Consider the following 26,042-nt stretch of genomic DNA (forward strand, 5'->3'; position numbering starts at 1 on the left):
TCACGCAGCACTTACGTTACAGATTTTGGGCTGCTGCTAAGCTGTTAGGAGTACAATTTAGGGATCCAGGCGCTTACCAGCACGAGGGCAAGGAGACCCATGCTTTGCCCTATGAAGTGAGTTGCAACCAGGAAACCGGCCCACCCGAGACATCCGCTATCGCCTCAACGGATGCATGGAGAATCTCAGGGCAGGGAACACGTGGGTGGTCCTAAAATACCCCCTCCCACAATCCTAGCAATAAGCTTATTGGCTACATTTCAATTCCCGTGGGGATTGGGCCTTAACACTTGTTATTCTCTTTTCTATTGGCAGTTAGCTAGGGACCAATCCACTATAAGACGCAGTCACTTGTTTACTGCTGTAGCTAGCTTTTAGCTGGCTTAAACTGGTTTTGCAGTCAGCCTACTTCTGCTTTCATCCTGAGGTTATGTCTGGGTCATTTTGGGCCTAGCTATTGTTACTTATGTCAACTCAGGCCTAGCCATTGTTACTTATGCTAACTCAGGCCTAGCCTTGTCACTATGCTACCCTCGCGTTACAATATTCTTCCGCTCCTTACACCTGGGCTTACATTGCAGGTTAGTGGGGGAAGATCTCCAAGCCCAGGCTCTAGCCCAACCCTGGACATCTTCACTGCAGTTTTATAGCTCTGCAGCCTGAGTCCTACAAGCCCAAGTCATCTGACTTGTTTAATTGCAGTGTAGACATTCCCTAAGTTTCTCCATTAATCTGCATTACTTAATGCTCTAAAATATCTTATTAAAATTGCAAGGTGGAAATAAAAAGTTAGTGTTATTGAAATCTTCTCCCTCTGTGTAATAGTTTAAGTCCCCTGTACTTCCAAATACATGAAGTTAATCTCAAGGTCAGCAATGTTGCATTTAATATTATTTTTCTGGCATCTATTTCAGTTTTGTCTCCATTGTCCACTGTCCCTAACACTCCACTTCAGTGCTTCAGGTGTGTTGGCAGGGGTGGGGAAGGTTGAGCATTGTAGCAGTGCAGATATGCCTGCAGGTTTTGCTTCTGTCGTTCTGAGACTGTATCCCCATGTTCACTCCTTGCATGCTACTGCACTTCGTACAAAATATGCCTGGTGATAGATCATTTGAAAACTCACAATTTGCTGATCATTATTGTCCTGGTAAATTATGTGTAGCAACATTGTATGTAAAGTTATCAGATTCCACTCTACGGTGTTACTAAAACATGTTCCAAGTCTGGGGAGTGGTCAAACCAGTTCCTCAAAGACAAAGAGCAAGCTGATGCCTCAGCCAGGTATAAACAAAGTCAATGGGCCATTACCTGCTAAGTGGCTATTCAATGGCAGGAAGAAAAGGGCCATGGGCAGAAATCTACTTCTTAGGTCATGTCTACACTAGTACTTATGTCGGCAAAACTTTTGTTGCTGAGCAACAAGCTTTGCCAGCATAAGCACTCAAGTGCACAGAGCTATGTCTCCTGCCAACATAGCTACCACCGCTCGTTCAGCTAGTTTTATTATGTCAGCAAGAGAGCTCTCTCCCATCAGCGTAATGCGGCTACACAAGTGGTCTTACAACAGCACAGCTGTGCTGCTGTAAGCTTGTAAGTCTAGACATGGCCTTAGTAAAGCAGCAGCATGGGGTTTCCTTCCTGCCTGCATCATGCTCCCAGCTGAAAATGCTTCTCAAACAGGACAGGACTATACAAAGAAGGGGCAGACACCCCAATGACCACCACCCTTCTCCGTCTCCCCCTCTCTCTCTGTCCATCGATTCACTGCACTAGAAGGAACAAAGGAAGCAGCCACTACAGAGAAGGGGTCCTGACCTAAAGTGGCCAGTAAGAATGATGAGAGCATATGATGAGAAAAACTTTACTTGGAGTTTAACATAGTTTGTCAAATTAGGCATTCGTTGCATTTTCTATATTTTTCTTGTAACCATTTTTTACTTTTATTATGCCTCATTACTGATATTCACTTAAAATCTCTCTTTGTAGTTAATAAAAGAATAAAATAAGTTTACCCAACTCAGTGTGTTTGAATTGAAATGTTTGGGAAACTCCACTGCGATAAGATTTGTGCATGTCATTGCTATTAATAAAAATGATGGACTTTATATAAGCTTGCATTGTCCAGTACAAGACGTACATTTCTGGGGGAAAATCTGGTACTGGGAATGTGTTGGGATCACTATGCAGTATAATTCAGGCTAGTAAGAGCCTAGGTGTTACTGGCAGGCTGTAAGTGCACATGGACATAGCTGGGAGTGACATGTATGCTATAGGCTGTTTGTGAGCAGTCCTGATGGGCAGTTACAGCAGCAAAGCAGTGTAAAGGGTAGGGGTGGCACAGCTACTCACTAGTCTAGATTGTGCCCTGAGATGTCACAGCCATAATTCTGCAAGACACCAAAAATCATGGACTGAAGAGAGAGGATTTATAGCTAATTAAAATAATCTATAACCCATTAACACCCCTGCCCCCACTATGCCCCCACTCCTTTCCTCCCTGTGACTAGAGGTATGTTAACAGGCCACTTCACCTTGAATGTTCCTTTGAAATACATGTTAACTACTTATGCTAAACAATCTATTCCATCTTGTATTTAGCTGTAACACTAGTAAGTTTCCTAGACCTGAAGATTAGCTCTGTGTAAACTCTTGTCTCTCACCAACACAAGCTGGTCCAATAAAAGATATTACCTCATCCACTTTGTCTCTCTAATATTCTGGGACCGACACAGCTACAACAACACTGCATACAACAACTTAAAGTACAGTGTTATTTTTATGTTAAAAAACAAAAGTCAGAGCAGGCACAAACATCATCATTTTCTTTTATCAGAACTTTTGTCAAGTACAAAAAAACAAGCTTTCAGATTTTCTTCCTCTCGTGTAAAATATAAAATTACATCTTAAAGAAACAGAAGCTGATGCATTCAAACAAAGTCTTTTAATGCTTAATGCATCTGACGAAGTGGGTTGCAGCCCACGAAAGCTTATGCCCACAGAAATTTGTTAGTCTTTAAGGTGCTACAGGACTCACGTTGTTTTTCATTTTAATGCTGTTTTCAAAGCACACATCTGTACTTTTAAAAGCACCACCTCAAAAATTCTCAATATAAGTAATGGACTTTTATTGTTCATTTACTGCAAGGTTAGGCAGCCTGATATGACAGATGGACTGTCAGCCGCTAACTAAACCTGCATACTCCATCATAAAAGGAATGGAAATTTTACTCATAAAACATCAATCTGACATGATTAAGTGCAAAATACTTGAGAGAGTTCTACTTGCTTTTTTTAAGGCCTGTGTTAATCAGAAAATTCCTACAACAAACAATAAAATTTCATGAAGCATCAAAACTTAAATCAACATTTAACCTACATTACCTTAAAACAGTAGCACAACAATAGAGGGGAGTTTTTGTAAAAATCCAGTATTAAAGGAAAATGATACTTTAGCCAATATCCTGTCTCGCTCCATCAAACAACACAGGACGACAAAGACCAAGTGGAGTTCTCTAACTGATCATAATTATTCAAAGAAGGCCAAATAAATCAGTGTCATCCAACACTAGCATGAATTAAAAACAGGAGATACGTTTTTATAAGGCTACAGGGTCCAGAGATCATTTTGTTGCAATTAAAATATAAAATCTCTAATTTTTCATTAGAAAACATTTTATTATGAAATGTTCATACAAAGAATTGCACTGAGAATTTGCATATTTCACTTTTGATTCACACACATTCAATAAATAAGAGAACACAATGTTAACCATAGCATTCCAATTTACAAAAAACATGGAGAAACACCCAACAATGGCATATTTTTTTACCCCTCTTGATGCACACAGCCAATACCATTATTGGGAGGTACACTTAGAAACACTACAAAGTAGTTAGATTTTTAAAATTTCCTGACTTGTGTAGCTAATTTCTCGATTTTAACATTACATTAATGTGAGTTTTTCAATTTTATATTTATTATATGGCCATACATATCCTTTTGTCCAATCTGCAACTGCCTGTCAAAGGAAATGCACATCATTCTCCTGCATCCACATAGAAAAAGCAATGGAATTTAACTATGGATGTAAATTAATCCAGTTAATGCATGTGATTAACGCAAAAAGAGTTAACTAATTTTTTTAAAATTGCAATTAATCGCAGTTTTCATCGCACTGTTAACAATAGAATACCAATTTAAATTTATTATAAATAGTATTTTTCAATTCAACTCATACAAGTCCACTCAGTCTACTTTTTGTTCAACCAATCACTAAGACAAACAAGTTTGTTAACATTTTCAGGAGATAATGCTGTCTGCTTCTTACTTACAATGTAACCTGAAAGTAAGAACAGGCATGGCATTGTTGAAGCTGGTGTTGCAAGGTATTTACGTGCCAGATACGATCAGCATTCATATGTCCCTTCATGATTCGACTTGCAAGCACTGAAGTTTTACACTGCACTCAAAAGCAAAAGTTATGTAAAAAAAATTCTATATTTGTAAACTGCACTTTCATGATAAACAAATTGTACTACAGTACTTGTATGAGGTTAATTGAAAAATACTATTTCTTTTATTTATCTTTTTTCAGTGCAAATATTTGTAATAAAAATATAAAGTGAGCACTGTACACTTTGTATTCTGCATTGTACTGAAAATGAATATATTTGAAAATGTAGAAAAAAAATCCAAAAATATTTATAATAAATTTAAATTGGTATTCCATTATTGTTTAACAGTGTGATTACAACTGCGATTAATCATGACTATTTTTTTAATCTCACTATAAATCGCAATTATTTTTTTAATCGTTTGACAGCCCTAAATGTAACACGCACACAGACACACACACAGCTGAAATCCCTTCACTTTACTGTTCACACATTTATTTTTGTCTCTTTCTGGTCCCAATTGTGTGAGGTACTGAACACCTGAAGCAAGATATTAGGCATCTACAATTCCACCAAAATCAATTTGAGTTTAAGATGCACAGCACGCTCCAGAACTATGCTTTCAGCACCTATTACAACAACCCATTAATACAGATTACTCTTTTGTTAGGTAAATTCTTTTTTATTCCAAACTTCTCAATACAATTTGATATAGACATTCATAAAATGATACAAAAAGGATGCCTTATAATACACAATGGGAAAAAATGCATATATACAATTTTAATTGAGAAATCAGATATACAGAAGACAGGAAATTCAAAATTTAAGGTCACTGCAGCAATTCATACTTTCCTATTTATTTGATGGTATACATTTAAAAGCAGTAATACATTAAGGCAACTTTACAAAATTGTATGCATCTACTACCCCCAGGGTACTTTTAAGTAAAATTTCACTAGATTCCCCCCCCCCCACACACACACTATTGTCTCCATCATGGTAATGGGTGGTCTGGTAGACTTTGTGCTTGAATCTGTGTCTTCTCATGATTATTTTGCAAGGCTGCATTTGAAATACACATTTAAAGACGAAAAACAGGCATTAAATAATTCCACTTATGTGAATAGTGCCTGTGACGGATGACTATGGCTGTACATTTGATCTATAGTCTTGCATTATACTGCTGAACATGTTTTAAAAAGGGCTTGTCTACACAGCAAGTTAAGTGTGCAGCAAACCAGCACGTGAATCTACATCTCATTAGTTTGTCATGCACTAACTCGCCACATGGACCCTGCTACGGCAGAGTAGAAGTTCCATGGTGTGCTTTGACGTACAGTGTTCCAACAGTATGGCAAAGAGCATTATGGTACTGTTACAGAACGGTTAGTGCGCTGTAGCGAGGTCCACATGGAGAGTTAGTGCACGGTAAGATAGTGTGCTGCAGATTCACACACCAGCTTACTGCACACTTATCTTGCCATGTACACAAGCCCACAGAAACCTTTCTATCGACAGCGCCCAACACAACAGCAAGGGCCCTAATTAAATGCCTTTCGGCATTATCAGAAGAAATGATTACATAAAAACTATAAGAAAACACTAAGGTTGAACTGATAAGCCCCAAGAGATAAGAAATTCAATTTTAACAATCTTAATTCTGCACAAGGGGTGTCTATATTACAATAGTCTGATTACATATACATGTTTTCTACAGACTTATACGGTGCCTCTTAAGATGCGCAATAAATCAATTAGGTATGTAAATATCTCATGACTCAGGATGGCAGACAAAGTAGTCCAAACAGCTATGTACATATCTAAGCCAACACTTTACCTCCTTCTCACCCACCATCTTGTGAAAACTGTATGTATGGAGTCTTGGCAGTCCTTTCAGACTCCACTAATAATGGATACCCAAATAGTAACCCTTAAAAAATGCCTCCTTCCCTCTACAGATGGGAATGGGGCATGTTCCCTTGGCTAACAGGACTCAGATATGGCCATTTAGCCATATATTTTGACTGACAGGTCAATAGCTTGACTATTCCAACATATCATACCCAGGAATAAAATCACGGACAACTAAAAAGATCTAGCTCATTCAACATGCAGCAATAACACACACTACTCATCAACACAGGTTTGCTGAGACATGGCTACACTGGCTCCCCATTAATTACCGGACTGATTTTAAGGTCTTGATCTTGATTTTCAGAACTAACAGCAGTTAGGAACTGGTTAGTTTAAGACCCTGCTTCTCCCTCCAGAGGAAGTCCTAGAATGTTGGCCAGGCCTTTCAGGAAAAAATGGGACCATCACAAAAGCAGAACTAGAAAGAGTTGGGAAACAGAGCCTTATTTGTCCATAGCTGTGAACACTCTTAAAACCTAATAACCAATCTTGAGAACAAAATGCATGACTCAAACCATTGCCAAAGTTATACTGCATAAAAGGTTAATGGTAAAAATAATACATCAACTCAGCACCATATATTTAAGTCCCTATTGCATTAATCAGGTTCAAGGACCTACTACAAATGAATTTAGTATTTAATAATTTACATTGGCCTGATTCAGAGCAGGGACTTGAACCTGGGTCTCCCACATCTCAAATGAGTGTCCTAACAACGAGGACATTTGGGTGGGTGGGTGAGTCATTTTTGCAAAAATATTTAAAAAGGTCTGATTTGTCTTGATGTGGAATGGGAAAATTGTTGTAATCTTGAAAATATCACAGGATGGGAAAAAACATTTCCCTCTCAGCTCTATGCTACAGAAAGCTAAGTTATAGTAACAGAAAATTCTTCTGACTAGCCTGGAGGGGAGAGTCAGAGTGCAAGGCAATAGAAAAATACAAAAGAAAAAATAGCTTTCAATAACCATGCCTCCCCTTTTACTTCCCCCACTGAACCAGACTATTATTGGGGGTTCTGCCTTAATCTATTTAAAGGACCAGTTTCACACCTCTGTAAATGCACAGATGAACTGTCAAAGGCAATAGTTACATTCATTTATCATCAGCCCTTTAATGAATGCACTGAGCTGCCAATCAAGAGCAATGTTAGTCAAATGCAAAAAGAGTAAGTTGTCTTACCGTACACACAGTATTTTCAGTAACAATTAGGGTGAAATCCGACGAAAACTCCAGATCTGGAATGGATGTTGTGTGACAATCTATACGCTACCAAAAAAGTGAAACATTAATTTTAACAATAAACAGTTTAATCAGAATTAAGAAATACATCTCAGATGAACTTACTCGTCCCCCCCTCCTACTTTTTTTAAATAAAGAAGACAACTCATAATATACTACTGATCAATTCTTCAGGGGGAGAGAGAAAACAATCCTACACAGTGAAATTTACAAAAAAGACCTAGAACAACATAATTAAGTAACAGTTGTGCAAAGATCCACAAAGATTTGTCTAACAACAATCCCCAAACATTTAACCTTAACATAAAGAAAGACTCTAAATAGAAGTTGGGATATGGAGCCTTTGGTTGAAGTCTCATTAAGATTAGTAGTGACCTAGAGTATATCCATTTGGATGTCTTGGCCTAAGGTAGCCTAAGGTGAGTAATTTGCTGGTTTCAGTCTAGCTCCCTATGGACAAATATCCATATCTCAAAAAAGATTGTTAATTATATTAATTGGCATCAATGTTGGCAGGTTCAGTAGAAAAGAATGGTTAAGCATGGAGACGTCTACCCTCTGAACAGGACAGTTCCTCCAGGTTACAGTTGAGGAATACTGGCATGGCCTAATGAGAACCTGCATTGTAGCAGCCCGCTATGCTGTATGCATTCTGGGGATTAAAAATTTAACAGTAGTAAGAAAATTTAGTACCACTATCAATAGAATCCCATTACACATTCAATCTCATCATAACCCAAAAACATTTCACTGTACACATTTTTGCTTTCTACTGATCTTTTTATTTACTTAAAGCAAATTCATAATTTGTGCAGTGCAGCTAAAGTGTGCCGGCCAAGAACAAAGGATAACTGAACATTTTACTGAGTTTAAAAAAAGTACCCTTCTAATTTTTACACTTCCATAGTTTAGCTAAACATTACGCAATACTCAAACATTTCTCAATGCTATACGCTCTTTATTTTCCGGAACCCAGTTCTAAAGAATACTCAAAATTAATGAACAGCTAATGTGAGGAAAGTATACCAAACTATTTCCTTTAATAATCATATGATGAATGGGAACATTTTTATAATTTCCTTGATATTTTAAATCCATTTGTTATGTGGAACAGTTATTGATTAAAATTGTTTACCTATCATGTCATTCCTGCTTAACTCAATTTTACCACAGCTTGTGCAATGAGCGCTAAGAAACAAAGGAACTCAAGAGCTATGGCTTTTTATGTTAAAAAGATACTATTGTTACTAAAAATTCTGTAAAAAGTATAAATTTAAACTGTAAAATAGTGTAAGCATTATACAAGAGCTGTTTTATCAGAGACCAATTTTATTAATGCATACCATGGCCGCCTTTTACAGCTCGGACAATAATTGTTCCTAACGGTATATATTAAAAAGGACTTATTGCACTATTTGATAAAGTATGTTTTAACTGGCAATAAACTTTAAAACTAGTATGTTCAGTAATATCACAGAAATAGTATTAGTACTATATTATAGGTAGCAACACCTACAGTTAAGACACTACTCATTAAAGATCCTGTTTGCAGTTATGACTTAGCCTAAAAGACTGCTCAGGCTGAATTTTTTGATACCAGGTGTTGGCTTAAGTCTGATTTGTCCACGTTAAATGTTGCTTCAGAGGTTCCACTAAAAAGCTCCAGTACCTCCATCCTTTGGAGCAGAACCTTGAAATTTGGTAGGGACTGGCCTTTGTATCAAGGATAAGCCTTTTGCTAGCCATGTAAAAATTCACCCAAACGTGCCAAAATTATAAGCCTCGGAATGAAATTCAAGTAGAGACTTGCTGGAATTCAGCAGCTAAATTCTCAAAAGATTCTGTCTGCATTGGGCATGCAGCACCCTCTCAGATTCCTAGCACTGATTTGCAGAAGTGCTGAGCACTCAACTGCATCAGCAGGAGTTCTGCTCTGGACATATGAAGTACTTTTAAATGCTAAGTACTCTGAAAAAATCAAGCCCTAGGCTTCTCAAGCTGGGCACCCAAAGTTAGTGGACACTTGACAATTGTAGCTTTAATCTCTATTTCTCAGTTTCACATGTGAGAAATGGGAATAGTACCTCCATCTCATTTCACAGTGATGTTGCAAAAATTCAGTAATGTCTCTAAACACGAAGAAACAAGGACAACAGCAGCAGAGAAAAGCCCATAAGGAAATTAATTTCTGTATTCAATGCAGGGTTTAGAGCAGTAAATAAATCAAGGGACTACATAGAATAAGGAGGATAGAATTAAATATTGAATAACTGTTTATTCAGTGAGTAAGGTCCTTCCTGGGCACTCAATGAGGGTCCTGTTGGAAAAACAGGATGTGATCAAGGAATCAAAGACTGTCTCCTGATGCAAACACAAAAGGGAGGCAAACTAAGGTTGAATTTGTAATGGGCATTTCCTAACTTTTGAGTGCTTGACCCTGAAACCTTAATGTTTTTATATCCCCAGCATGATATTGGGACATATGCCTGTACTAAAACTGACTTAGGCAATATATTTTGTGCTGTTGTGGAGCTGCCCATAGCTCCATGTTAATTTTGAGTTGGCAGCATACCAACACATTCTGAAGCCATTGCTAACTCACCCTGGACAGGTCATAACTCAGTAAGTATAACACTTATAATCAAAATTGACAGCCCGCTGGCCATATTTTAACCTCTGGGATACAGTTTATAAATACAAGCTACCCTTGCACTTGATAAGAGACAAATTTAAGCCAGAGAAGCTTTTGGCACTAGAAGTATTTGGACAGAATTCCTTTACAGAAGTAACTATCCAGGGAAATTATAGGAGAAACTATTTTATATAGGTTTAAGAGTTCAAATAGTTGAAGGAAAGACAGAAACTTCTAATGAAAATAGAAAATGTGGATCTAGTTGGGTTGTCTTGCCTCCTTACAGTCTTAAAATTTCTTGCAGAAGTATAGCCTCTTTTCTCCAGGATGGAAGTGGAAAAGACAAGAGGGGATGAGGCTCTCCAGCTGCCCACAGATCAGCCTGTTTTATCTGCACCCCACAGAAACACAGACTTCTTTCCTGGCAACCCTTTCTCCTATTGAGGTGGTCTGAACTGTTTGTGTTATTTGCCATTCAGTGCACACTTAAAATTTCAGACAAGTAAGTGTTCAAGAATTTAACCTCAGCCACTAGACATACATTATTAAATTAATCAGTATGAAATAAGAATCACAATATCTATTTACACAGAAAGCTATTTACTTTGTAATCACTCATCTCCTTTGCAATGTCACTATGAAAACAGAGCACAGACTGGTTCAGAGAGGAACCTGAAGATATAAACTGACATGGAAGTCAGAAATTTGTAGCAAGTTAGTTACAAAATTATATAACCTGTACATTTTCTTTGTTCTCAGGTGTGGGGATAAAAGGGGGAGGGGAAGGGTAGAAGAAAGACCAAGAGTAGAGTCTGAGGGAAAAAAGTTTAAGATTACTTTTATACATCAGGAACCAGAAGTTCCAAAACGGAGACTATACACATCAGACACCAGGTGCAGATTCTAACATCAGTAATTTTAATAATGTGAACCGTGCTGCATTTGTTTCAATTACAAGTTTCTCTAGATTAAATATTTGTTATTAATCATTCCCATATTAAACTTACTTATGTTTGAGAATTTATGAATGGAAATAAACTGACGGATGCATTTCTAGCGTGTGCTTATTTTATATTAGTATTTGGTACAGTACCTTAATGACATTGGCTTCAGATATAAGTGTGCTTGGATCCACTACTTCCACAACAGCTTCTGGAATTACAGCCTTCTTCATGCAGGACATGTTGAAGCCATACACATTATCCCAGAAAGCTAGTCTATCTGCATGTTTATTCTTATCACCGATAGCCACCAGGCTAATGGTGCAGATGTCTGGATAGACTGTAACAAACAGAAAGGACTAGATATGAAAAAGGAATGAGAATTCAGATGCTCTTTTACATTTTTTAAATTAGTAACAACAAAAGAAAAAAGAAACTGATTATAGGGCTTGCACAGACACCCAACCAACAGTCTCACAGGCTGAAGTGCTTTTATCCACAGAATACGGGTAGGCTAGACTGTAGCATTGAAAGTTTCACTACACTACCGTGGCAACATGCCTCAATCCTTTTCAGAAGAAAATACTTCCAGAGTTGGGTTATGTTGGGTTATGGATCTGGAGGGGAATCATTCAGTGGAGAATGCCCTGGGCCACAGGGCATTCTTTGGCTTCTATATTGAGATTGCCCATAAATGAGTATATCAAGGACTGAAAATTCACCAGACAGCTAGGCTAGAAAGGCCTCTAGGAAAACGGAAGCAAGCCTACTAGCAATGTCAAAGGGCAAATCCCTTGTGAAATATCCTTCCTCCAGAAGGGGAAGAATTCTGTGATGCCTATTACAATACTGTCTCTCTTTTATATTAGCTTCATTTGATGGCATTTTTAAGAAATACCTTATGACTCTGGAAAGGAGGAGTTCTCTCCCCATTCATTCCATCTCCAAGGAGTCTCCTCCCTACACACTCTTCATTTGAGTAGTTGAGATGGACGATGAAAGCCTCCACAACTCTACCACTCCCCAACTTCCATTTGTGGCTGCTCCTCTCTCATCTCCACTCCACTTATAGTTTCCCAAAGAGACTGACAATCTTTTTTAACAGTTGCCCAGAGTGAAACTGGCTCCTTAGCAATTTCACTCAGCTGCTAATTGGAAAAATTGTGAACTTAGTCTGCAGTCTCAGGAGCACAGAATTGCATCAGCTAGAAGGTTATCCTCACACAGGAATCAGAAGTTAAATAACCACCTTACTTTTTGCAGACTACATGACTAGGTTTCTCCCCAGAGGGAAGTTTCCTACTTGCCACTGGTGAGATTAAGCCTTTACAGGAGGATTTATCAATAAATATACACAAATAGATACAGCCACACATTTTATTTCTTTAGATAAATATAAATAGTAAGCACATTGCAGGGCACTTTAACATTTTTACAGAGAAGTGCAGCAAGAGGTGATAAAATTTAAGCTTGGTTTCTCTTTTCTTCTCCAACAGCTGGTGAACTGTAAAATTGATTTTATCTTCAATTCTACTTGAAAGTTTTAGCTTTATGAGAACGAACATGATGTAATCAGTGAGATGCTGGAGTTGTATAGGAAGACAAATATACAAATAGATTAAATAATTTTTATTTTTAATACACTGAAAAGAAGAAATAGTAAAGTAAAAGGTACATTTATGTAGCAAGAGCAGGTTTATTTCAAATAAAGTTACCTCATTAGTAAAAAAGCCACTCTCTTTCATACAAAATATTCAGTAAGAAACCATTATCTTTGACATTGGGGAAAAGTTTTACATAAATAATCAAGCATGTTGTAATATCCTTAACACATCCTATAGCTTTCTGACTAGCTCTTTTAAATAGACTTAATTAATAATATTTGTAAAACCTAAGTATTAACTACTCTAACACCCCACTGATTAGGAGAATATCATCCCCATGTTATAGATGAGGAAACTGAAGCAAAGCTATTGACTTTTTGCAAGAGAGAGCTCTGATTAACTCAACAGGAAAAAGGCAACATGATGAGAGCTAAAAGGGCAGCAGCCCAACACCTATGTTTGCAACAAATCAGTTGCTTTCCACACACCTGACAGCTGTCACACAAAACTAGCATCTGGTTTGTGAGTGGTTTCCTGGAGCAAGTGACAAGAGGCTGCAGTTTCTCAAAGCTCCCTATTGCTGCTCTGTGCCAGAGAGACTTGCCAACTGTTTTTTGTTAATTTTTACCTCTCTGCATTCCAAGCCTCCGCCTGGATCACAATGAGAATGCAGGACTATTAAATAACTGACTCACAATGCAAGCAAAATTTCCTGAATGTTACCGCTGCTCTGTAAATTGGCTAATAGGGTTTGCAGGAAAAGTTCCAAAGCAATTAGCAATTTTGCTTCCTGGGCCAGCAGACGAAGGGAATATTGTGATGGTAATTTCAAAATGGTTGTGTGCATGTTGGTCAGATCCTGCAGCTCTTAGCAACAGTGCAGCACAGTACACAAGGACATGCTAGCAAGCAGCTGGCACTAGGATTATAATGTGATAGGGAGGGAATGGCAATCTGTGATAAATATGTACTACTACTTTACAACATGCCCTCCTTGATTAGGTTCATAGTTCTAAGCCATTGTGTCAACAGATGATGGCTTGCCATATATGTTATGTTAAGCCAGAAATAATATAGGTTTGCCATCCAATTGTTATTACATTACTTTTACTGAGTGCTGAACTCCTAAATCAGCTGCAAAACTTATGATTGATTAGAGTAAGCTCTGAACAGCAATTGGAAAGTAAACACTAACTGCCCAAATGTAATCTTTAATCTAGCAACCAAAATGAATCAACAGGCTCTGTACAGAGTTAAACAGAGCACTGTTCCACACCCAGGATACATAGGTGAAGGACCATAACATGTGTGCTACTGTTTGTAGAACTATTTGCCTTTTTAACATGTTGTTCAACCACTGTCTGTCCAGCTCATTTAGCTGTACATAAGAGATTCGGCAGTTACTGTGGATTTAGCCCACCATGAAGGATAGTACTACCTATGGAAAAACAGACAAGAATCAAGATTCCCTCCCTCCCCCTCCTTTCCACCCCCCAAATAGCAGGAACAGGGACACCTATGCGTAAATTGTTCTTAATTTTATCCTGCAAATGGGATTTTAACAATTTTATGAAACAACATAAGCCTTAAGTTCTTACATTTGGTAACAACAATATAACTTCACACACATTTGTAAAGATAACTAATTTGCCATGAATTTTTTACTTCCAAATTATCTGTATAATTACAAATCCAATGGTGGCTATGGATTTATACCATGTTCATCATCAGGGTATCAGAGGGCTTAAAAAATTAGGAGGTTTTGTATGATTCCAATACTTAGATCATCAAACTACACAAATTCCTATGTTAAAAAGTCTCTCCTTTCATCCCATGATTTATTGGAAAGTAGATCACTAAATATTTCAAATAAGTGGCTTTAATCATATTGGTCCATTTCACACCCCATCCTCCTTGTTGCTTTTAAAAATTCAACCCTCCCCACTCCACCTATGTCTCAACCACTCCTAACCTTTTCCCATCCAATCCTGACACGTCTGTCATTTAGTTTTCTCCGACTGAAGCTATAATTGAATACTTATTCCTTCTCACATGTGAAATTAACAAAATGCTGATTGGACAGAAGTACTCATCAGCCTGCTCACAAATTCATAGCTTTGACATCTGTGTCCTTCTCGACTCACTGCCCAGAAATCATTTATCACTGGTAACAGCTCACGTGGTGAACAGAGTAAGATGGGAAATCCTTTATCCCTTCGTAATGCCTCACAAATTTCAGGACATTAAGACTATAAACCTTAGGGTATATAGAAATAATTCCAAGTGAACAATAATGTCATCTGACCACAAACAAGCAAAGACGACCTTCCCTCCCCCCTTAAGATGGAGATTCTAAATAAAAAATAAAATCTTGTGTACCTCGCCCCACTCGCAATCACTGTATATTTCATCAAAATATATGGGAAAAACACATTCCTGATCAAGAAAAAAAGTTATGCGTAATGAACAGATGGGCATTGTATAACGAGAACTTTTCATTCACAAATAGAGATTATGTACTATACCCAACACCCCAGATATTTTGGCACCAATTACTATGGGGAGCTGATAAAGTAAGTTGGGGTAGCTGGTATCTAATTCATAAAGCATGAATCTGGAGATTTAGAACCCACTCCAGGCTCAACCTGACTTACTGCAAAGACTGTGGACAAGTCACAACCTCTTCTGAAGTCAGGAAATTTGACAAAATAGAGACCATAATACTTACCCATCTTGTAAAATGGTTAGAGATCCAAGAATAAAATGTGTGCCAAAGTTCAGGACCTTAACATTGTACCTCTAGCTGAAGGCTGGCCAGAAAGTTTCATCCTAGAACTGATTTATACATTTAGCCCATCTGGGTTTGGAAGTGTCCTTTGTTCTACTGCTACTCACATATACTCCAGAACTGACCTTTTTGTACTATGGAGATTGGGAGTCTTTGGTTGCCTGAACCTCACCTGCTGTCTGATTTATGGGGTGACATTGGTCAGTGTCTCAGAGGCAGCTATTCACCTTCCATACCAGCTGGCAGAAGAGCAGTGATTATAAGTGCCTAAAGGAAAAAGCGTTCTATTTAAAATCTAGCTAAATGAGCTGGACAGACAGTGGTTGAACAACATGGTATCACTGAGGAAAAAAAGATGAGAGAATTCCTAGGATGGCTGCTGAACAAGCACATTGAGGAAAATGAGGAATGCTCAAATTTCTAACAACTTTCCAGAGGTGCTGATGGAAAGCAACATACCACCCTCTTTTTCAACTACAATGGATAGTATTCTTGATTAAATGGAAGGTCCAAATATTTCTTGGTGTTCTAAGATGAGCTCGGCACAATCAGTTAGGGAGGAAAAAAGCATTGCTGAATGCCACAGATACATTACAGAATGTTGAAAAATCTTCAATATACCTATATCAAACTATAAGCAATTCAGGACAAGGACTACCTATTAATAGGTATCTATAGAAAGCCCAATATTTGGACCCCAATTTTGACTGTAGCGTCTGTGGAATCAAAGAATTAAACATAGAATTGATTATACAATGCCTGGCCTGAAATTGATTATAGAGGGCCTGGCCTGAAACTGGGTAGCCTGAACTGTGATGGAAGCCCTCAGGTTAAATCACTGACAGGATGCCCCAAACTGAGACTGAGATAAAGATGCTAAAATCCCACAGGATGTCTCAGGACCATCATGTAAATGCAAACTCCTTTTGTGATGTCTGTAAACCGACATCTCCTGTCCTGATAAGTATCAGTACGTGCCCCCCGTCTTCCTGGCCCCATAGGAAGTTACTCCATACAAATTAGCATTTTAACATGTATTGTGTAGCCACCCATCTTTGGGTGATAGCCAGGTACCTGATAACCACATTGTATAATCAAGTGACTCTTTGGTCTTTCCTGTGAAAACATCTGGCATACCCCATTGTACATATAATTGTCTTTCCTGTTAAGTATAAACTGTTAATCAAATTCCACTATACGATCAACATGTAAATGAACCTAAGCAACCCCTATATAAGTCTTTTGTATCTGGTAGCCAGGTGAAGTACATTTGCCCAGCATCCAGATATGCTGCTTGACTTCCCTATAGCCACCTGGGTTTTCCCTATGGCTATAGTATTCCCCATAGCTATGGTTATGTGATTGTGTGTGTGTCACAATTAAAGCTGCACCCGATCCAACTCTAAAATGTAGCAGTGTGACTTTATTTTTCCTCAACACTTCTATGCACTACTTAAATCAGAACATGAGCAACACTACATATTATAAAGTTTAACATGAATACTAATCTCTTATTCACATGTGTAATTTTCCGCTTTATAACTGAATACCACGCAACTGCACAAGAGTGATTTTTTTTTTTTTTGCTGTCGCACCTCTGATCACATGATAGCACATTGCAATCAAAACAGTGAACTGCAGTGTGGGCTGTTACAAAGTCATTAATCCAATCATTAAATCAGCGTAGTGAAACTGAATACAGGCATGGTTAGCACAACATTGAAAAACTGAGTGTTAACAGCTGCAACAAAAAAAGTCAACATAAAATAGAATATAGGTAGAAATCTTACATTAAGAAAATGTATACAAATGTAAAGTCTAGACAACAGTATCATAGGAACAGTATGAAATAATTTAAAGGCATCTGTTTAGCACCCATTACATTACCATCAGAACCACTTAAATTTGCAAATTAGTCTATCCAAACTAAACCACTACTACCCAGTTCTGTGTTTTTCTTTCCAAATGAGCAAGAGAACACCTCCTCTGGGACAAACATACATGTATAAAAAACCCTGAAACAGTGCCATATTTATAATACCTGGTTTTTTATAATGCCTCCTGTGTCTAGGACAGCCTCTATATGTGCAAAGTATATTAACTGCTTATCTTGAAACCCAACTTTTCCACCACCATTTTGCTAATTTAGTGCTATGTTGCTTTTACTCTGACTTACACTAAAAAATTAATACCAACACTTTCAAATTTAATGCACAAAATTTGGTTTGCATCTCTTATTTGTTACCTTTGTGTCTCCTTTTCTCTCCCCTTCTAGGTCAGTTACCCTTATTTCCTGTTTAAGTGCCTTAGCATATGAAGTATGTCTACTTCTATAAAGAACCATCCCACAAATATTAATGCTGACTTGAAGGCATATCTATCTGTGCATTAGTTCTGGTTTGCTGGCTGACTCCAGAAAGTGAAAAATTAAAATTTTTTTTTTTTTTGGTAAATGTTAAACTACATACAATTGTTCCTTTAAAAAATATTTATTTTTAGCAGCAATAAAAAAGTATAGGTAGCTTAGAAAATATGTATTTTAGTCAATATATTCATGTTTGTATCTCCCCTGAGGAAGAACACCATGAAGGAGACTATTACTTGAATCTAAAAGGAAAGACTTCATAATGAACATCTGATCCAGTAGATCCAACATATTGAGTTATCTTTCTCACAAAACATAGCTTTGACAAACAGTAACCAACAATGGTTGATGACACCTCAATCATTTTCTCCCACCATTCACACTGGGTCAAAACAGTCATTTTGTCTTCAGCCTCTTATCCAAAAATCCAAACCTTCTTCTCCATCCTGACAGCTAAGACCCTTGCCCATACCCTGAGCATTGACCATCTTCATTAATAATGGGTCATTAAGGCCAAACACTTAAGAAAATTGAAAAAAAATTACACATTTATATGAACAAGAATAGCTTTAACTATTATACCTCTGGATAAAATATTTAGAAAAGATAAAGCCTCATACTTCAGGGTTTAAGCCAATGTTTAATTACTAGGGAGTAGGAGAAGACCTACCATGTAGGGTAAATTATCCCACATCTCTTAATGCAAGGTTTCTTACATCATCCTCTGAAATACCTGATCCTTGTCACTTCATTGTCAACCATAGGAATACTGGACTAGACTAACCACAAGTCTGATCCATATGACAATTCCTATGTTCCTACTACAATTTGTAGTCTCCAACTTCCCCTCCACCCACATTACCCATCTCCACTTCATTCAAAAAATAGTCTTCAATAAATTTCATGCCCACTCCAACCATGTCAGTTCTCCTCCTTTACTTGAACCCTTCCCTTGATTTCCCCTTACCTTCCACATGAGATTTAGGCCTCCCTTCTTCAAAGCACACTCAATACAACATCCTGGCCCACATCTCTACACTTCTGCTCCATCAACTATACCATCCTTGATACACAATTCATTTCCTTTCCACCCCTCACTGTCATTTTCATGCCACCCTTTCTGAACGGCCTCCGTATGCCAACTTGACAAGCCATCCCCACTTCTTTCAATCACCTCCCTAAATACTCCCAGGTTCTGTATTGTCCACAAGTAGAGAAAAAGAACACTATTATCAACACTTTTATTCTGTTGAATCTGTGCTGCTGGGGCAATGGACCAATTACTATCATTTCAGGCAGCTCAGTTTTATATTGGCCAGCTGTCTGAGATCACTAACACTAAAAAATAACCTTTCTAAATCTTTAAAATATGATGGCTCTTTCCCCTCAAAACTGGTAATGGATCGACATTAGTAAATAAATTACCACCACTACCAATCTACAACTGCAGTATTAACAATATAATAACAGATTCATAGTTTATTTAATCTAAGATAACATACAGTATCACTCAAAAACAGACCCAGAGTTCTTGTAATACTGAAAGCTCATCTGGTAACTAACCTATATATTTCCCTGGCTAAGCACAATTTTTAATTAAGCTACCCATCTGTGCACGTAACTAGTTTGTGAATAAGTGACCGCTTAGAAGTCCCATTTTCTACTAGAAAACCAAAACTGAGAATACTAAAAATTCCCAAAATTAGTTTTGGTAATAGAAAAGTGGATTGAAAGCAGTCACAAAAATTTGGCTGGCATCCTGGTAATGTATATATATATTTTGAAGTGGGAAGGAGGGGAGCAGTTTTAATAAAACTTCTTCAATTAAGAAACTGAACTAGAATCCGTGTAGTTCCTAGTTCAGTTTCTTACAGCTGGGGTCTATTTCAGAGTGGCCCTGTGTGAGCATCCAAATAGATTAGATGCAAAAATAAGATCTGAGAGGCAAAAAAAGGGTATTTTTCTCAAATATGTTATTTTGAAGCATGGATCCGGATAGATTTAAATAACTACACCCTCAAAATGGTTAATTTATGAACCAAAGTCTCCGAGCTTTAGTTCTCTATTTTATAGGACATATAGCCTTGGAGAAGTTAATGTACTTTTCAACCTTAAAACTGGTCTTGGGAAAGACTGCATATAGCATTCAAGGATTTACATAGGTAAAAATGAAGTGATGTGTCATTTCTGGTTGCAAATGCATCCTGTTATTTACAAACTTCCAAAGTTTTGCTTTGTTATAATGCAAAGTGTTCTTGAAAATACCATTAACTCTAAGGTCTGTGTAATCCCATCTAATGCTCTTCTATTACCTTTATAGTAACTGAATGCCTTAAAGCTTCCTCTAATGGAAACATTTTTCATTTCAAGTGAGAACCTTCTCAGCCAGGCATAGCATATTCTAAGCCTTTGGGTTCATTTGCCTTCCCCCCGGAGTTGGATTATTTATTAAAAAGAATTCTGAACCAACCTGAGCCTCCCTCTGCCAGGTACTTGTCCTTTGCGTAAATGACAGAATCCAGCATAGACTCAAAAAGAAGGAAATAGCCCTGTACATGGAAGCAGGGGAAAAGAGAGAGTTTAGAAAACTATTTTTGATATCTACAAGTCAACTCAAAGGTTTGTTATTACATCAGTTCATCATCTCATCCTCTTGATTCATTAGAGAATTTTCTGGCCCCAACAGTGGTTATAAGCAACCAAAGAGAGGTTTGTAAGAAAAGAGTTATCTAGGTTCTTATATGGTCCCCATGAAACACAGTATGTGAATGCCTTACAAGCATTCATGTTTTTCCTCAATATTGATTTCGGTACAGTACTGCTACTGTAATGCTCTAGTTACATACAGTAGCATCATAAGTTTCTCTAATGGTTAAAGGAGACAGATGCCAACTGCTAAATTAGTGGTTGTATACACTAAATATTTCATGCACACTAACTCTAAAATATACCTATAATATACAACTACAGACGTGTTTCCAAATTAATATATTTTGACTCAGTTTCAGGCAACACAGGTATACTTGTGTATTTACATTACTTTCTAAATGTGATTCCAACAAAATCTTTGGTAACACACACAGCACAGGCAATGGATCAGTTGATCTTCAAAGGTGATAAATTGAATGTGTTGATCTGATTGTACAACAGTTCAAAACTAATACAAGATAGGAAAATCCCTTTCCATTTAAAACTGGAAAATCACATTAAAACAACTATCAAAGAGATAAACACCAGAAAGAAAATGTTTATGTTATTTAGCATTTGTAACTTGGTGATATTCTGTACCATCTTGGACAATACACGCAAAGAAACTCAGAAATATAAATTCTCTGGGTGTCCTATATTTCGTGAACAGGATTTCATACCAACAGCAATTCATATCAGTGCATACATTTATAGGAAATAAATTGGTTAGAACTTTGACAGGTTAATTCTGTTTATTTCTTTTGATAAATGTTTAGGGTTTATTTGTATACGATTGATTGCTAAGCTGTAATTGTTTAAAGCAACATATTCACATTTTTAAAAAAAATCAAGTCAATTGTTTTCTGCCATACAGCGACAATGCCCACAGAAATATAATGTTAGAAGAACCAGATGATTTACATACAATAAACATTAAGTAGTCACAGCATGTTTTATGGTACATGCAAATAACTATTGTTGTACAAACTGGCCTAGTTCCCTTCATACCACAGTGCCTGTATTTTATGGCTTACAGAATGGCGCTATCTACACTAATGATCATCAATTATTATTATTATGATGTTTCATCTACATTTGTATTTTTATATTTCTGAAGCAACTGAGAAAAGTTAGCGCCTATTTTGTATTTTCATTTGGATGTCCTCATTCCCACTCTATTCAAAACTAAGTTTAGTTATACAACCTGACCTGTGCCAGTACTTGCACTTCCATGTGCAAAACCCAGATTTAGGACTTTCAGTTCCACAACCCATAGCAGCAGTGACCAATAAAAAGGTCAGATGTGGAAAGATTCATCACTAGAAAAAGAAGTATTTCAATTTTAGTAAAGAGAATACTTCTATATTTGTAACTACTGAAATAAAATTTAAAATTATAAACATCGTAAATGCTGGTAAACATGTCTGCACTATACATAGTTCTAATGGCATCTATGTAAAGTAGAGGAATCCTGCCTGCTAATGTAACCTCTACATTTTTTTCAGTGCCACACCACTAAAGTGCATCTTACACTTCTGGTAGGGTACTGCAAGAACCTGACCTATAAAATGTTATCTGCATTTCCAGACAGGGAAATGTTTTATGCAGGGGGGGAAAAGAGATCATAGAAAACTTATTCTGCACTTCAGACTCCTACATAGCTTAATATATTCTGTTTGTTCAGACACAAAAGTGTTTATTATTTTCTACACAAGAATAAACCACCAGCTTCAGGTAGTTTTCTTTTGAAAATGCATACTAACATAACTCAGTAAAAGCTGTTAATAAATGAGTATCGCTTACGTGGGATGCTCCTGTATTAACCACCAAGTACTATCATATTTAAATGTAATTATAACTAAAGTCCCATTAGTCAACAGCATACAACACTGAGTAAAAGCCAGCTTATCAGACAAGCAAAGTCTTTATTACTGATGAGTCTACTAGAGAATTAAAACTGTCCTCTTGGATGCAACTTTTCTTGACTGTTCCACTTGTATTATTCTTATTGGACATGTCTTAGCATATACTAATTTCTGCATTTTTACCACCATCCATATATCAAAGACCTCTTACAAATCAATAACCTAATATAATTCCCTCAAAAACTAGCACGCAATGGAACACTAAAGCCAGAAAATGCAGAGTTAACAACCGAGTTCCTTTTTAAACTCCCCCTACTTGGTGCTGGATGTTGCTAATACACGGGGCAGGCAAAATCACCTGCTAGAATGAATAAAAATTGGCAAATTGAGGATGACAGCAATACTTAAAATCTCTCAGACTTAAAGGAAATGCCCATCACCACACAAAGCAGCTCTGAACTTGTATAAATATAGCCAATACACCTGCTCAATACAGAATTTGAGTAGAGCCTAGGCAGTTTAGTTTCCATCTACGACTTTTATTTCAGCAATTCCTAGAGCATGTATCATTGTTGGTAGTTGAGAGTTTACAGAAAATTATACAAAATAAAAAAATATTAAATCAAATACTAACCAACTTTAATTCTGATGGGCTCTCGTTCCTGAGTGTCCTGAAGACACACAAAAAACACCAGGGCCAATTGAATGTTGAAAATGAGGTTCCATTACTGTGTGCTAAGCAATGAATGTTACCTGATGTGACAGGTAGTCAGGGTAAGTCTACACAGGGCAAAAAACACCAAAAAAACATGGCTGGCCCTTGTCAGTTGACTGGGGCTTGAGCTCTGGACTGAAAAATTGCTGTGTAGATGTTCAGGCTCAGGCTGAAACCTAAGCCCTGGGACCCTGTAGGAGCAGGTGGTCTACAAAACAATCAGAGTCAGCTGATCTGGGCCAGCCAGGGCAAGCTGCAGGTCTTTCAATCCCTGTGTAGACGTATCCTCAAGGAACCAGGTCTCAGACCTTCCAGATGACTGTCTCTGTGTCTCCTCCCCCCACCCCCACCCCCACACAAAGCTTGTGCAGAAAATAACAGAGGCACATTTACACTAGCCTGCGCCATTCAGGAGTTGGATAGCTTCATTTTGCATTAGCCAGAGCTCCAGCAGTAACCAAAAGTAAAACACGCTGAAGAGGGAAGGAATTGTTGAGGGCCTCAGTAGAGAAGGCTGAATCATTCTCATAATTCCTATAACAATGGGCTATCATTGCACTGTAACCTAGGAATTCAGGGACTGAAGTAATTTGGTTATTCTCAGATGTAGTGGAATGTTTACCTATACCGAGAAGAGCTGGATTGTGATGTTTTCCTCCCAGTCCAGATCCACATATAGTTACTTATTAGCTTCCTATTATTGCCCAACAGCTGAGCTGATAATACTCATTTAATTTTAGCCATTAACTGGTGTTCAACCATAACAAGGTAAGAATTTCCTATGCTAGAAAAAAAAAACGTCTTGGCAAGGCCAAGATGTTTTTAGTCTATAAATGCAAAGCAGCAAATGATTTTTTTTTAAGCTCAATGTATGAAGAGATTACCTGGAGTTTCCAATAACGAGCCCACAAAAATGTGTTACTGATACTAACGTCAGTCAAAAGGTTAAAGATTTTTTAATGGACTGACAAAAAATGAGTAGGGGGAGGGAGAAGGAAAAAACATTTTAAAGACCCCCGTTTGACTGATGCTGAATTAATCAACTACAGCAAATAGGTACCTCTCGTATCCCAAAACATACTGATGTCCCCAAATTCCATCAACTCTACTCCCTGAAAACAATCAAGCAAAGAAATTCTCCAACAATGAAGGTTTATTGTTTAAAAAGCAATCCACTTCAAAGAGGTTAATGAAGTCTTACACCATTAAACATACATACACAGCACAATGGCCTGTTTATTTTACTTGATACTTCATGTATAAATGGATTGATCTTTTCTAGATCTGGTACACGGACTAAACTCAGGCAACCTGTACTAATAGGTACTAAAAACACAAATGTAGCGAGTGTAATTACTAGCTTGTCTTGTCAGCACATTTGAGGGCTCTCAAAACATAACAGATAACACAAAAATCCTCATGGCCTTGGTTTACATAAATAGTTGCTTATTTTCAAAATGCTAAAAAACTTAAATTGAAACAAAGTCAATTTATCCCAAACTAATTCCCTTCCCCCTTGTACCATCCCTCCAAAAATTGTGAACTTTCAGTACTGAGCTTAATCATTACAAACTTCCATGGGCAGAATAAAAAAGCCCAAAGGAAGAAACTTCTTGGAGGCTAAGGAATGGTTGGAAAATTGTTTTTACTCCTCCCACCAGAGCTGAAACTCTGTTTAAAAAAGAAAAATCAATATTGTCAGTATCCTACAATTACAATATTTCTAGACTGTAAAGTGTGCCTCATTCTCCTACATACATTTGGTTCTTCACCTACAGTATTGCTCCCAGTCTCTTAAAACCACAGCGAAGAATTTTCACACCATGCCAATGAAGACAGATGACATTACCTGGAAACCGTGTGTTACAAAGGGTACAACGTTTATTTTCAGATGAGTCCCTGAATGTATATTTTCCTCATCCTGTTAAAAATTCTATACTTTATACTTTTCTCTAAATGCTATCTAACATTGCTGCCTTTATACTTTTAAAAAAATCGAGTCATTCAATAGACAGACTAGATACCTGGCTTGTTTTCACACAATTTGATCATTTCACTTGTCAGGAAATGGGTATTTCCTTTTCTGGTCCTGCTTCCACTGCTAGTTTGCTGGTCACCAACAGGAAACTGTTGCCTTTAGGATACAAAATTCCTGTGTCTCCCAGGATGAATGCTATGCTCAATGCTGGAGTCAGCCAAAAGTTAGCTAATATCACTCTTACTTCATTAACATTAACGGATTCAATACAGTAGAACCTCAGAGTTACGAACACCAGAGTAATGAACTAACTGGTCAACCACACACCACATTTGGAAGTGGAAGTATGCAATCAGGTAGCAGCAGAGACAAAATTTTTAAAAAAGGCAATTACAGTACAGTACTGTGTTAAATGTAAACTAATAAAATAAAGGGAAAAAAGATTTGACAAGGTAAGAAAACTTTCTGTGCTTGTTTCATTTAAATCAAGATGGTTAAAAGCAGCATTTTTCTTCTGCATAATAAAGTTTCAAAGCTGTATTAAGTCAATGTTCAGTTGTAAACTTTTGAAAGAACCACCATAATGTTTTGTTCAGAGTTATGATCAACCTCCATTCCCAAGGTGTTTACAACTCCGAGGTTCTACTCTATACAGTATTATGTCAACTATCATTCTATACATTTAGCTTTGCATAAGGTCAGTATAAACATTTTGTTAACCTTTGCACAGTGGTTAAAGGCTGAACTAGGATAGGGGGCTCCTATTGCACCAGCTAAGGGGGTGTTCCTATTCTTACAATGAGCCAGGAAGGGGGACGCATGATCTTCTCCTCCTCTGAAGAAAGGAGAAGGAGCTGCGTGCTCCTTGTTACTTTACCCCATCTTTGTAGTTACAAAAATAAAATAGCGTTA

At 37.4% G+C, this 26,042-nt stretch overlaps 1 protein-coding gene across 3 annotated transcripts in view; it reads right to left on the minus strand.

Annotated features, from left to right (window-relative positions):
• The window catches only part of PRMT3 (protein arginine methyltransferase 3), a 92,809-nt gene that overhangs the window by 28,627 nt on the left and 38,140 nt on the right, over positions 1-26,042 (minus strand). For 2 of the 3 annotated variants that reach the window (XM_067558190.1, XM_067558189.1), the window contains exons 10-12: positions 20,355-20,433; positions 11,280-11,467; positions 7,495-7,581 (exon numbers count right to left, since the gene is read on the minus strand). In XM_067558190.1, coding sequence (XP_067414291.1) covers positions 7,495-7,581; positions 11,280-11,467; positions 20,355-20,433 — 354 coding nt within the window. Of the gene's footprint in view, positions 1-6,531; positions 6,695-7,494; positions 7,582-11,279; positions 11,468-20,354; positions 20,434-26,042 lie in introns of those variants that run through there. The other variant, XM_067558191.1, reaches the window with a different exon arrangement.

The sequence above is a fragment of the Emydura macquarii genome, unplaced genomic scaffold (genome assembly GCF_026122565.2).
Source record: "Emydura macquarii macquarii isolate MOO-44397 ecotype Brisbane River unplaced genomic scaffold, CSIRO-AGI_Emac_v2 contig_1876, whole genome shotgun sequence".
In the NCBI taxonomy this organism is placed as follows: domain Eukaryota; kingdom Metazoa; phylum Chordata; order Testudines; family Chelidae; genus Emydura; species Emydura macquarii.